Raw genomic sequence first — 14,086 nt, forward strand, 5'->3', positions numbered from 1 at the left:
TTAATTCAATGTAATTTAACCCCAAAACCAATCAGTTCATGTTTCTAAATTACAGGGGTTGGAACTCAGATGAGAAAACCCAGTTTCACATTCTGAAGAAAGACTGGGTTGTTTTCCAAGTATGTTGCCATTAAAAAAATGATAATATTTGGGAAACTTCAGGGGAAAACAAATAATTTTAAGCTACTTAAGAAAATAGTGGATATCTGTCTAGTCTAGAAGGTAATAAGAAAGGAGATCTTACTTATTGCTGTTACTATTTTCTATCATAATACTCTTACCTTTATATGAGAAATATTGGTGGTACCATTATCCCCTGCTCACACAGGCTCTCCTCCTCACAGGTGTAAGTTGTGAAGCACACCCAAAGCCAGGTGTAAGCTATGAAGCAATTTATCTTTTCAGTGAAGTACTTAAAGCTGTGGTTGGGGAGTACTTGGTCAGGTAGCCGTAAGACAGAGTCAGGAACCTTTCTTTTATCCTTTGCTTCAGCCAACTGAGCAGTCCTTGTTGACTTGCTCAGTCTGGGGAGATCTCTGGAAATGGCAAGGAAGAAATATTCCACCTATTTGTGTGCATACACTTGGGCAAGTAATTTCTTTTTAGTCTTTTGTCATTTAAAATTGCTGTTGTGACAGCAGCTGGAGAAGTGTTGAGGGAAATGCACTAATTTGACTTTTGATTTTTCCTCCCTTGCTTTTGTGGGGTAGGTTTCCCTGTAAATGAGTTTCTCACAGGGTTTTAATATGGCATTTTCTTGTGTGCATCCTCTTTATAGTTGAAAGAGTTGCTCACCCTTTCATACTGGATTTTGAAGGATATTTTTAGTAGAAGTTGAAACTGAGGCAGTATTCTGATTGAAACAACTGATCATCCAGGTTATCTTTTGTGTTACGTGTGTGACTGCCATCCACTGAGATTAGTTGGTTTTGGGCTATGTTACAGCTTTCAATATATCTTTGTATAATAAGAGGTCTATGTTTCAGAGCCAATGTTAATAGTGAGGAAAAGTGTGCTTATTAAAATCAAACTGTGGTTGCATTTAAAAGCATTATAACTCATAAATTATTGACTAAAATAATTGCCTATTTAAAACTTACTTTTTGAATACAGAGACCAGCTGGACTAGAAACTATCTGTATATAACAAAGGTTCTGAAAGATGATCAAGCTGTTGGAAAAATGAGGGTATCTCCCACATTAACTATGATTAAAGCAACTAGAACCTGTCTCTTGATTTTCTTTAATCACATGTATGGGTGTTTTCAGCATTGTCAAACATGAAGCCTACAGATTTTCTGCGGAAGAGTGGAAACTGAATGATAGCAGTTTTGGCACGCGCTAGATATTATCAGATGATCCTGCTACCAAATGTTTGCAAAGGCGAGGAGGCTGAGGGCTGGTTTTTTTTATGTGATTTATAAATACATTGATTAGGAAGTTCTGATCCGCCTCTCTTCTTGAGCAAGTATTTTAAGTTGTCTGCTAGTAACACGGTGAAAAGCTTTTGCAGACTGTGAAGGATTTTTGCATAGGCTTCCTAGCCTGGTAAAAAATTGTGAGTTACAGCAATTAGTCAAGATGTTCTCCTGAATAAAGCAGTAGAAATTATTTTGTATATACTAGATAATGTTGCTAAGTACTGAGTATGTACCTTATTGAATTAAGCTTTATGAGGTAGATTATTATTCCAGGAGCAACAGATGAACTTCTTTTGACTGTGTTCACTGGGTTGTGCATTGGTTTTTGGAGGTGTTTTTTGTGTGTTACTGAAACGAGCTTGTCAGTTAAACACGGTTTTCTGGAGGAAACGGTTTTAAACTTCTGGGCTATTATTATATGGGGGGGCTTGATACAAGTCCAGAGAAGGGTCATGAGGATATCAGGGGACTGGAGCACCTCCCATATGAAGATAGGCTGAGAAAGTTGGGGCTGTTCAGGCTGGAGAAGAGAAGGCTGTGTGGAGACCTCAGAGCAACCTCCCAGTATCTGAAGGGGGCTTATAAGGATGCTGGAGAGGGACTCTTCATTAGGGACTGTAGTGACAGGACAAGGGGTAACGGGTTCAAACTTAAACAGGGGAAGTTTAGGTTGGATATAAGGAGGAAATTCTTTCCTGTTAGGGTGGTGAGGCACTGGAATGGGTTGCTCAGGGAGGTTGTGAATCCTCCATCCCTGGCAGTGGTCAAGGCCAGGTTGGATGAAGCCTTGAGTGATATGGTTTAGTGTAAGGTGTCCCTGCCCCTGTTGGAACTTGATGATCTTAAGGTCCTTTCCAACCCTAACGATTCTGTGATTCTATCCTATGATTCTATAGAATAGGGTTGGAAATGACCTTAAGATCATCTAGTTTAACCCCCCTGCTGTGGGCAGGGACACCTTACGCTAAATCACTATGATTCTATGATTTGGACCTCGCGCAATGTACAATATGATAATGCATTGTCTTTCCCTGCTAGAGTTCTCATGGTGTTGGAGGTATATGTGACTTCTTATTTTTTGGTTTAATTTTAAAACAAAGGCAAATATTTAAAATGAGGATGTTTTTACCAAAGTTTTCTGTGTCTCTTTTTTCATGGACGTTTGCTTACATGGAGCATTGATTGTCACCAAATACTTCTGTCTCTTTGAAACACCTTCCCCCACCCTCTCTTTTTTTCCCAGTCTCAGCTTCACTCCTGACTCCTCTACTTCCTTGCTTCTCCTGCCTTGGATGGTGAAGTGGGGATTAAGGAATGGGGGCTGCAGTCAGTTTGTAATGCTTCATCTCTACCACTTCTTCCTCACACTGTTCTCTTGCTCGAGTGTGGGTTCTCTCCTGTGTTTGCTCACCGTGGGATGCAGTTCCTCCTGGGACATTTCCATCTGCTGTGGTGGTTTGTCCTCTATGACCTGCAGTAATATCTGCTCTGTTGTTGTCCTTTATGAGCCGCAGAGGAACATCTGCTTTACCATGGTGTTCTCCAGGGGCTGCAGGGGAATCTCTGTAGCATTTCGTTCTCTGACCTTGGGGTTGCAATGATTTCTCACACTTTCTTTACCTCACTCCTGGTGCTGCCAGCACTGTTTTGCCTCGCTAGATGTGTCACCAGCATCACTAATGGGCTCAGCTGTGTCCCGTGGTGGGTCCATGCTGCCTCTAACATGGGGCAGCCCTGTCCTCTTCTTGCAGAGCCCACTTTTCAGCACCCGCCACTATCAAAACCTTACCACAGACACCCAGTACAGCATGTATACAGCTTGATAGGGTATCTGTTATTAAGGGGTGTAGGAGAGAAGAAATTTCTGAATATAAATATTTAAGCACTTGGTGGATATGGCAGTGGTGCACCCGGGAGTTCCCAGCTTTCAGTAGAGGAGTGCTAGCAAGATTATGGAGAAGCGTTTTATATGTGAATGGGAGCAGCGTATATGCTATTCCCTAAATAAATTATAGGTAGTATTTGAATATTACACTAATAACTTTCACTGATGTTTTGTGCTTTTGTCTGTTCTAGGGAGTATGACTTCTGCAACGTCACCTATCATTTTGAAATGGGACCCCAAAAGTTTGGAAATCAGGACTCTCACAGTAGAGAGGCTATTGGAGCCGCTCGTTACCCAGGCAAGTACCTTCAGTTTCTTTTGTTCTTCCTTTAACCAGATGCTATATTTACTCATTTTACACAATTATCTTAATAAGCTTTGATGATAAAAACTTGAACAGTTTTTGTTTGTGGTCTCTGGTGCAAAGCTCTGTTCAAACATGTTTAGAAGTTCTTGCTCTAAATAATTTATAGTCTCAAAGTAAGAGCGGGAATAGAGTAGCAACAACTATTTACCTTATGTTTGTCTTTTAAAAGCAGTATAGACTATGAAACAGACGATTTAAGACAGGGATCTGACTGAGCACATGCTCTTGGTTTGTTGTTGTATCATGGAAGACAGGTTTACATTGAAAACGAGCCAAACCAACCAAATAAATTAAAGAACCTGTAACCTGTTTTTTTTTATGCTGTGATCAATGAGGAGTGTACGCTCAACCAGTTAGCTTTCAAGTGAGTAGAATCTGTGAATAGAAGGTAATACATTTGTCCAGTGGTCTAAAATGAGCAATGTGAAAGTGTTGCTAGGTAATGTGAATAATGTATATATTAGTGTTGCCCGTTTTTTAACCAGGTAGACCAATTTATGGTTGGAGAATACTTTTGTATATCTGTATATATCATGTTTTCTGTGTCTGTACAGATTTCATGTGGTGTGCATGCATGTAGAGGGGCAGGAACTGTGCAATCACATAAGTAGACATCAAACTTCCCTCATTGTTAGTTCAATTTGCTGACTTTGTGGCCTAGTGCCTTTCTGTTTCTGAGTTACCATTAATAATGGGAAGCTGGTTGCATAATTTTATTCTATTATTTAAAATACACAAGTAATTTTTCTTCTAGGAATGCTCATTATATTAAAAATGAATTCCAGTCCACCTGTTACTAACCATGTTCTTGTGGATGTTGTGGATTTTGGGCTGGTCTGCTGGGTAAAATGTAAGCCTTTTGAATGTGAGAACAGACTTGATGTTTTTGTTTTCACAATGTGAGATGAAATATAAATCACTAGTATTTTGATTCCTCAAAAAGGATGTCTGTGTGGTTTCTATGCTACTTACAGTGTGTCATTTTTTGGCAGAAATTACACCTATTCTTTCTTTGGTTTTGTTAAAAATGAAGTTATCTTTCTACAAGTTTCATTATAAACCTTGATGATATTGTTGTTGGTATGGAACTGAATTCATTTTGATACCAACTGAAAATGAGGTTACGAGCTCTCTTCTTCTGGTTCTGATGTTGCCATATGAAGTGAAGCTGCTATGACCTGTTGTGAAAAGAGCAAATAATTGAGTCTTCTATGAGTGAATTTCCTGTTTTTCTTTCACTTTAGTTTTCAGTACCTTGCCTCAAAAAAGAGAATATATCAGCCAAAAAGTGAAAATATCATTGCATTTAAATAATTTCTCAGATTGCTTGTGTTAACTTTTGGTATAGGTAGATTTGTATTTGATAACACGACTTAATAAATGTAAGTAAAGAAATTACAAGTTGAACTAGAGGACTTGGATATCTTCACTTGTGGAAATGAATGTGCCCAAGATCCTTACCTTTGTATTGTGATGAGGAGCAATGTATTTCTAGTTCAGCAGTATGTCGAGAAGACTAGAGGAAATAAAGTGCAGTCAGGAAGGAGTAGCAAAACGTTGGGCTATTGTTTTATTCAACACTTATGAATATTTCCATTCTCATTTCTTTTTGCAGGTTTATAGATAATATGAACACGTTCAAAAAGGTTTTTGAACATATACTTTAGTTTTTTTGTATTAGGGAAATAAGTAGTTTTAGTGATTTTTTTTCCTTTATTTTGAATCTAGCAAAGTACGTTTGACTACAGCATGTTTTTGTGAGCTGCACAAACATAATCATGAAAGCTTCAAGTGACGACAAATGTGCTACCTTCAGACTGTGTTTATCTGTTGCATTTTTAGCTTAAGTTATTCTGGCTTCTGCTGCTCTTTCTGTTCTTCCCAGATAAGTTAACATTCAGTTTAAAGGCTTTTTTCTGCTTAAAATTGCATATACAGTCTGGTCAAGACAAGAATAGTATCTCATTTACCTCTGGGCTTAGATTGCAATCTGCCTGTGCAGTGACAGCCTCCACCATGTGCATATAGCACATGGAAGGTTTGGATCTGCTTAAAAAGTTTCAAAGCACTTTTCTCCCTAAAGAGAACATCTAATTTGGAAGTTGATCATAGCAAATAAATGCATAAATATTTAAACCCTGTTCAGTTTGAACTCTGAAATCTGCTGTAGGTTCATAGGAGCTGCTTGATGCGAAGTTCATAGAATCATAGAATAGTTAGGGTTGGAAAGGACCTTAAGATCACCTAGCTCTTCCTTAAGTCATTAAAAATAGGACAATGGACAGGAGAGGTTTGATGGCCACAGAATGTAATAAAACTGTGGTGTACAACTTCCTGAAAAGCCTGCTCTCCCTTTGAAGGCAGCCTTACTTTGACCATGAATTTGGAGTAGCTGACATCCTGTACAGCCAGATTTTGTCTGGTTCTGTGATTTCGAACACCACCAAGACAAATCCATGTTTAATTTTGGAATTCACACTTGAATATTTAGATTACCCTCTTGTTCTCCAAGCTGTGTATGATTTTGGAGAATGCTTGAATAAACAGAAGTGGTTGTACAAAGACTTTGGGCTCCGAAAATGCTAATCAAGCCTTCTGTATTCATGTGTGGATTTAGGCTCTGAACTCGGTGTATATATAGGCACAAGAGTGACAGAATCTCAAATGGTGGTGCATCTGCTGAAATTTTGGGGAGTAACACAGAAATGTGGATTTCAAAAGAACACCTCAGTGACTCTGGAGAATGCTGCATTAAAACTGAATTTTAGACAAGCTCATTAGTGTTCCTTATGAGAAAATACAGATAACCTATGAATCGATTTAGGAGTAATTGTAAGACAGGAAGGTTGTCTGAGCTGGAGGCAAAAGAAAAAATAATGAAATCCATTAACTGATCATGAGAACACATGAAAAATGACAAAATTGCATCTATTCTAGGAAGCCCTGAACTAGCAAACTGATTAAAACTCTCTCTGGCTGTCAAAGATGTGAGAGTATTAGAGCTCGCCAGCATACCCCTTTCCTCAGTGCTTGTCATGTTCGAAGAGTAACAGATATACCCTGTCACATGTCTTTTATCACATTAACATCATTGAGATTTGGTGAGAAATGTGTGATTGAAAAATTTATTAGAATCTTTGTCCTCAACAATATTGAATTTAATACTTGAAATATGTTTTCTCTGGCTTCAATGTCACAATTAGCTAAAAGCATAAGTCAATTGTATTTATTGCTAGTTTTGCTTTCTGGGAGTTTTTAACAGCCACCTTTTTTTACTATAAATCTTATTTTAATTCTATAAATTTTTTAATTGGAAATATAGAACTAAAATATATCATAGAATGTTTTGTGTTGGAAAGGACCTTAAGATCATCCAGTTCCAACCGCCTTATCATGGGCAGGGACACCTCACACTAAACCACGTTACCCAAGACTGCCCAGCCTGGCCTTGAACGCTGCCAGAGATGGAGCATTTACCACTTCTTTGGGTAATGGGTTCCAGTGTCTCATGTCCTCAAAGGTTGCTGCCTCTTATTCTCACCTTCAAGCATAGTAACCAAAATGAATTAAAATTGTATTTGTTAGATTGTGGATGGTTTTCATAAGAAAAAAAGAATTGCATTTTTAGGAAAGGCTCAACTGCCATCACATGATAATTTATTTGTAGCTGGAAAATAACACTTGTAGAGGTTGTCCGTAAGAATCAGGGATTTTTTTAATGATTGTTTCTGGTGGCTTTGAGTAATAGGTACAAATATGAATAAAAGTTATATATGTTAAGAAGGGAAAACAAACAAAACCCAGACATAAACCAGTCACTCCAATGCAATTGGTAACGCCCAAAATACTCGTGTGTGAAGACATGTAGATGAAAAGAAGAAGGAATTTTGAAGGTTTTTGAAGGTAAGACTTGCTGTTGTGATGAGATTTCAATTTTCTAGTGTCAGTCTGTGGTTCTGTGTTAGTGTTCCGTAGGTACTGTAAGTAGCAGCGAGGCTGTTTTACACATGTGCCTTTATTACCAGAGCCATGCAGCAGTTGTGCCTTTTAGAATCTTTAAATATTTGGACTATTATCATAGAATCATAGAATAGTTTGGGTTGGAAGGGACCACATCCAGCCTGGCCTTGAATGTCTCCAGGGGTGGTGCATCCATCGCCTCTCTGGGCAACCTGATCTGGTTGAAGATATTATGTACTGTTATGTCATTTTAACAGTAACGCAAATAATGGTGAGTGTTCCTGTTGTGTATTTTTTGTGATGGATTACATTTCTCTTCAGTATAACACATTTCTACCCTTCTAAATTTGTTGTGAAGAACCAATGCAGAATTGCAGTGCGTATTTTAAGATGCCAGTTACAGTAACTTAGAATGAAACGATAGTATGTTGTAAGGCAGACAAAGAACTGATTAATGGTTTTGTCTTTCCTTTGTGTATAGTAACACTGACTAAAATTAAGTACCTATATCTATAAAACAAGTCATTAGATAAAACCCCAAATAGTTTTAATTAGTGCTATGTATTTAGAAAATCAAAACAATTATGGCTGATGTTATACTTCATGAACTTGTGCCTAATTCCTTGTGTGTTGTATTTCGATAAAGGACCAGTTTCTGCATTGCTAGAAGAAACAAATATATTCCCAAACATTCCAGCTAATGAGATGTTATTTGTATTCAATAAACCTTGTTTTTATTGTGTTTGAACCCTAAATCTGGTGCGGTAACTAGTATCTATGGCAAACATATAATTCATTGCTATTTTTAGGGAGCTGTACCTCAACCACACCTATGCACATACACAGATGTCTTTCCTTCTGGAGGGTTTGTCAGTATGTACCCGTGTTTCAAACAGTTTTGAGAGAAGCTGAGTAACTAGTAATGGAACACTGTATGCCTGATAAGCATTCCGCCTGTTTTAGTAATTGAACACTTTCTCTATTTGATAACTGGATTCAATTGAAGTCATCTTCAAGACAGACCTAAGGAAAAATGAATTATAAAGGCTTATGTTTGACCATTCAAGCTCAATTGTGAAGTTATTTCTGTTTAAGCTCTGTTTCTATAAGAACACCCCCAGATCTGTGGTTTTCCTGAGAGTGTGGGAGGTTGGACTGTGCATTGTTCTTTGCTGGCATGGGGCTAATTCATGGAACCATAAAAAGGTTCATGTTGGAAGGGACCTTAAAGCCCATCCAGTTCCAACCCCTGCCATGGGCAGGGACACCTTCCACTAGAGCAGGTTGCTTTGAGCCCCATCCAACCTTGCCTTGAACATTACCAGGGATGGGGCAGCAACAGCTTCTCTGGGCACCCTGTGCCAGCGCCTCAGCACCCTCACAAGGAAGAACTTCTTTCTAATATTTAAGTGCCTTTATTAAGTGACGGCCATTTGTGTAAGGGAATCAAAGCTGAATTGCACTGGTAAAAGTATATGGACTTTTTATTTTCTAATGGAAACTGAACTTTAAACATTATTTATAAAGTTATTCTGTTGAATAGCTACAGAATTCACTGTACTTTCTCTACCACTATGCTATGTATTTCTTACAATAACTTCTGAACTCAAAACTAGCTGCTGCCTATGTACTTCTGGGTGTTTTTTTTTTTTATCCATTAGATTCTGCAAGAAACATCTGCTGGCCATCGCTGTCTTCTTTGGCATAAGATCCACTGACATCTGTGCCTCTGCCAGCTCTAGTTAGGATGTTCTTAGTATGGAGGCTTTTTGTGCTGGCTAAGAGGACCTGTAGCTAAATTTCACCTTTTCTATTTTCACTCTCTCTTGCTTGAAAACTCGAGGCTGTTTATAGTACGTAGTGTCCTGTAAGGTCTGGACCTTGTCAGTCTATGCCTCTCAGTGAATTTAGTTATTGTTTAAAGGTGTTTGTATATATTTGTACTCCTGAGTTTATGCATATGGAGGTTAGGAGTTGCTGAGGGAGAATAAAGATTTCAGATTTCATCTATTTTTCTGTTACATAAAGAAATTCTTCCTTGTGAGGGTGCTGAGGCGCTGGCACAGGGTGTCCAGAGAAGCTGTGGCTGCCCCATCCCTGGCAGTGCTCAAGGCCAGGTTGGACACAGGGGCTTGGAGCAAGCTGCTCCAGTGGAAGGGGTCCCTGAATATGGCAGGGGGCTTGAACTACATGAGCTTTAAGGTCCTTTCTAACCCAAATTGTTCTGTGATTGTGCCCATGTTCTGTTTTTATGGAATAATGATGTACAAATTCAGAGCCATGCAATTCAATGGCTACTTTTTCTTCTGCCACAGAAGCCAGTACGGAGAGATACTGAGAAAATTTCTTATTGGTATATTATAGCTGGAAATGTAAGTTATGTGGGATTATCACATGTTTGCAGTAAGTGGTGACTGAAAGTTTTAGGGCTAAAATGAACCTACTGTAGTGTGTAACTCTGCATTAAATGCTATGCTTTCCATCCATTGAGAAACTGTTTGCTTTTGGTAATCATTAGGAAAGTAACAGTGGTTCTGCATTACCAGAAAGTCTTTTTGGCTTTTTGTGGTATGTTAAATATACTCCAACATTTACATCACAGTTTAACTTAAAAAAAAAAGCAAGTGTGGCCTTGACTATTATATGAACAGAGTATAATGTATTAGCAGGTTACAGTCTTTTATGACAAAAACAGTCATTAAAGCAGGATAGCTTTAATTACTCCAAAGGTCAGCTTATGTTCGAAAAGATGATTGCATAGTAAATGGTGACCTTGCTGCACAAGAAGTAATGGATTTTCATGCTGGCTTATAAGCAAGCTGTTGTTGGCATTGCAAACTTACTACCAAGTACGTAAGTAATACTTACTAAGAATGTTTGTCATGTTTTTTCCAGTTGTTAAAATGAGACTTGAAAATTATTGCAGCAGATGTAACTGCTAATGTAATATCTCTAGAACATTTAAGAGTCTAGGGTAGTTTTGTAGTTGAGTACTTCAACAAGGGATTTACTTGAAAAAGAATGTTTTCAATATCACCAAGTGTGAATCAAATGTATTATAAATAATGTCAGTATGACACTATTATTATAAATAATATCAGTATAATATTATTATTATAAATGACAGTATGTCAGACAGTATGAGCAGGGTGTTGGTATGGTTTGTTAAGCAGCAACTTCAAAATGGCTGTTATGATATCCAACAGAATGTGAGATCATAGTAGGAAAAGATAATGTGATCCATAAGTGGATGAGTTGGTGGGTATGAAGTAAATTTAGTGAGGCAGTATTATAGTTATAACATTAATGAGATTACTACTGGAAGGGTTCCCCATTCACAAAGAAGATGTTGACAAGCTGGAGGGAGATCAGAGAAGAATTACGTGAATGATTTGAGTTTTGTGTTTTAATAACAGATGAAAGACTCTGGATGTCTTTCATTTATATTCAGGCTTATCAATGAAAGCAAATTGTCTTAAATGAACTGGCAGTAGAAATTTTAAGACTATTTCCGGTAGCACAGTGTAAATAATATTCTAGAATGAATTTAAACTAAATCTGAATATGGGATCCACACCGAAAGGGAAATATCCCTTTAGATGGAATAGTTCGCCTAGAATGGTGGGCAACTGAGTTCAACCTGAATCTTTTAAGAACTGGATATATCTCTGAAGGATATACATTAGGTCTACCAGGACTTATAAAACTGGGAAAAGAATTACTGGAAGAAAAAAACCTTGCAACAGTGGCACTTTTCACTTAGGAATTGGGGAATAAGCATGAGCAGGGTTTTGTTTTCTGCCATGGACCAGATTTGCCAGGAAAAAGAGAAAACAGATATACACAACCCCAGTAATTAAATATGTAATGCTTCTGATGACTTTAGAAGCAATTTGGGTATTGAAGTTTATAATCTGTCTTGGGTTCATTCTTGAGAATGATGGAAAAATCATGTTTGCTTTCTTATTTTTCAGTAACTTAATTTGCTGTATGTCATCAGTTGGCAACAGGCTACAAAATAATCCTGATTACAAAAAGAATACACTAATTACAAGATTTTGCTTTAAGGTGTTAATTAACCTAATTACAACAGACCCATGTTCTGCATTGCAATGGCAGTCTTTGTTCCTTTTCCTTGCAATAGGTATTTCTGAATATTGGCTGATTTATTTGCAGTTGAAAGGATTCAGGACATGGATATGTGGATTTCTTTAATCTCGTCTTTATTTTTCCTTTTTATTTGGTTTTGTTTCCTATGTTAATTTCTTTGGAATATTGACTCCATTGGGTGTGAACCTTTTAATGCATCCAAATGAATTTTATAGCTATCTTTGGATGCTTTATGAAATGCAGTAGAATGGAAGTAGAGAGATCCGAGCTTTTAGTGTATTTTAAACAAGACCTTGATTTGCAGCCAGAGAAATTTTGCAGTTTTGCCTTAAGCACGTGGTTGAAATTACCATGTTTAGTTTCCTCTTTGGGAACCTAATTTTTAGGATCTCTTCCCACAACCTCCTAAGCGGTTGGTGTTCTTGAATATTATGAGTCTGAGCAGCAAATGCTCACATTGTGAGGAAATGTTCTCTTCTACTTGTCTCTTTCATCAGGATGATTAATATTTTTCCCTTGATGTACTGAAGATTCTATCTTATTTGTATGTCTGTGGAGTGCTGTAATCACTCAGTACTCATTGATGAGACTTCTGAAACCTTTTACAACTCTATAATGGGAGTATTAAGCATATGTAACTCATGCTTAGTGTATTCAATGCAGATGTGTTCAATATACAGATAATCTTTGAGGAATGCAAAAGCAATATTGCTCTGCTGAGTAGAAATTTTCCATTTTGTAGATATCTGTGTTTTTTTTTTTTACCATAAATCTTTCTAAATCCTGAAGAAGTCAGCATGAGAATTTTCATTCTCATTTAGTTTGTTGGGTCAGTGTGAAGCAAAGCACTAGTTGCTCAAATTTTCACTCTTGGCTGATGGCTAGCTCATAAATGGAAGGGTATTCAGTGAAAAAGTATAATCACAGCATGGTTTGGGCTCGAAGGGGCCTCAAAGCTCATCCAGTTCAAGCCCCCTGCCATATGCAGGGACACCTTCCACTAGAACAGGTTGCTCCAACCCGAACCCAACCTGGCCTTGAACAGTGCCAGGGATGGGGCAGCCACAGCTTTTCTGGGCACCCTGTGCCAGCGCCTCAGCACCCTCACCTTTTTTTCCTTAAGTTCATGATCCTTAAGATGCAAAGCTATATAGCGACCTTTAAATTATGAAATCACAAGCTTACACCTGTGCTTGTGAGCATCATATTATGAGATGTGCACTTTCCTGCTTTGAAACCTTATGTGCTTGTACAAACAGTTAAACTGAGCTTTCAGAGAAGGATTTTAGAGAAATGAGATTTGCAATAGGAATTAATTTTCCTGATTCGTTTCGTTTTGCTCTTTGGTAATGAAAATGTATTGTGTCTGCTTTATGCTAATAGTGAATTCTTTTATTAGAAGGTATTCATGTAGAAGCATAATGAATCCACTGTATTGAATGGCTGCTGAACATTGAGTTGTTTCCAGGGGATATGTATTAACCTATTCAGTTTTTCACAGTGAATTACATGTATCTTCACTTTGTAGCACAAAACGATTAAGTTTTTACTACTCTGCTTGAAATACTTTAATTGCCAGGTGATGTTGTACTTCTCTGAAAAAGAAATTGGCTCAAAAAATTGAGGGAAATGCAAGCACGAGGCACAATGTATATATTTGCTTTTCCATCTTCTACTCAGTCTATATTCTTTAAATCTGCTTCCCCCATATGTTCCAGTATTCATATTTTTATTTCTTTTTAAACTGAAGGACTCTGTTTCCATGTATGTGCAATATGACACTGTTGACTATTAGAATGTGGTGGATTAAAAAGATTTATGGTAGTGGTTTTATCCTTTATAGAAAAGGGAATTGGCTTTGTTTGGGAACTTCCTGTCTGACACAACTGGAGTACTTGGTAGAGTAACTGAAAACAAGGAGGTGTATCACTGGTGCAATACTGAATATGATCAGCTAGTTCATTTTATAATGTAGTTCATGCCCTATAACATAAGCTTTTCTTTCTGAGCCACTTATGGGCTCAGAAAGAATAAATTCACTGTAAATAGATATATTTATTTGAGTTTCTGATTTTAACATGTTCTAGCTTGTTTGTTTAAGAGTTATCTGGGATACATCATTTATTTCCAAGCAGAAATCAGTGCTGCTTTATACACATGCATTCTCATCCTGAGCAGATTTTTAGCTGCATTATTGCAAGTATCAAGAATTCAAGAAATATCATTTGTGTGTATGTTTGTACACGGAACAAGAAAGGTACATATGTCCACTTCCCCATGTGGCAAATGCATTTGGAGACAAGTTTCTACTTACTTGCTAGCATGCTTGGACAAGTATGAGGGA

The 14,086-nt window shown here is 37.6% G+C and overlaps 1 protein-coding gene across 2 annotated transcripts in view; it reads left to right on the top strand.

The window, feature by feature from the left end:
* The first annotated feature begins 463 nt into the window (after positions 1-463).
* Positions 464-14,086, top strand: part of CTNNA2 (catenin alpha 2) — a 440,210-nt gene continuing 426,587 nt past the window's right edge. Inside the window, exons 1-2 of one of the 2 annotated variants that reach the window (XM_062640068.1) lie at positions 464-591; positions 3,497-3,611. In XM_062640068.1, coding sequence (XP_062496052.1) covers positions 543-591; positions 3,497-3,611 — 164 coding nt within the window. In that variant the 5' untranslated portion in view covers positions 464-542. The remainder of the gene's footprint in view (positions 592-3,496; positions 3,612-14,086) is intronic. The other variant, XM_062640069.1, reaches the window with a different exon arrangement.

This window comes from Pezoporus occidentalis, unplaced genomic scaffold (genome assembly GCF_034315485.1).
Source record: "Pezoporus occidentalis ecotype Australia unplaced genomic scaffold, CSIRO_AGI_Poc_V1 ctg63, whole genome shotgun sequence".
Lineage (NCBI taxonomy): Eukaryota > Metazoa > Chordata > Aves > Psittaciformes > Psittacidae > Pezoporus > Pezoporus occidentalis.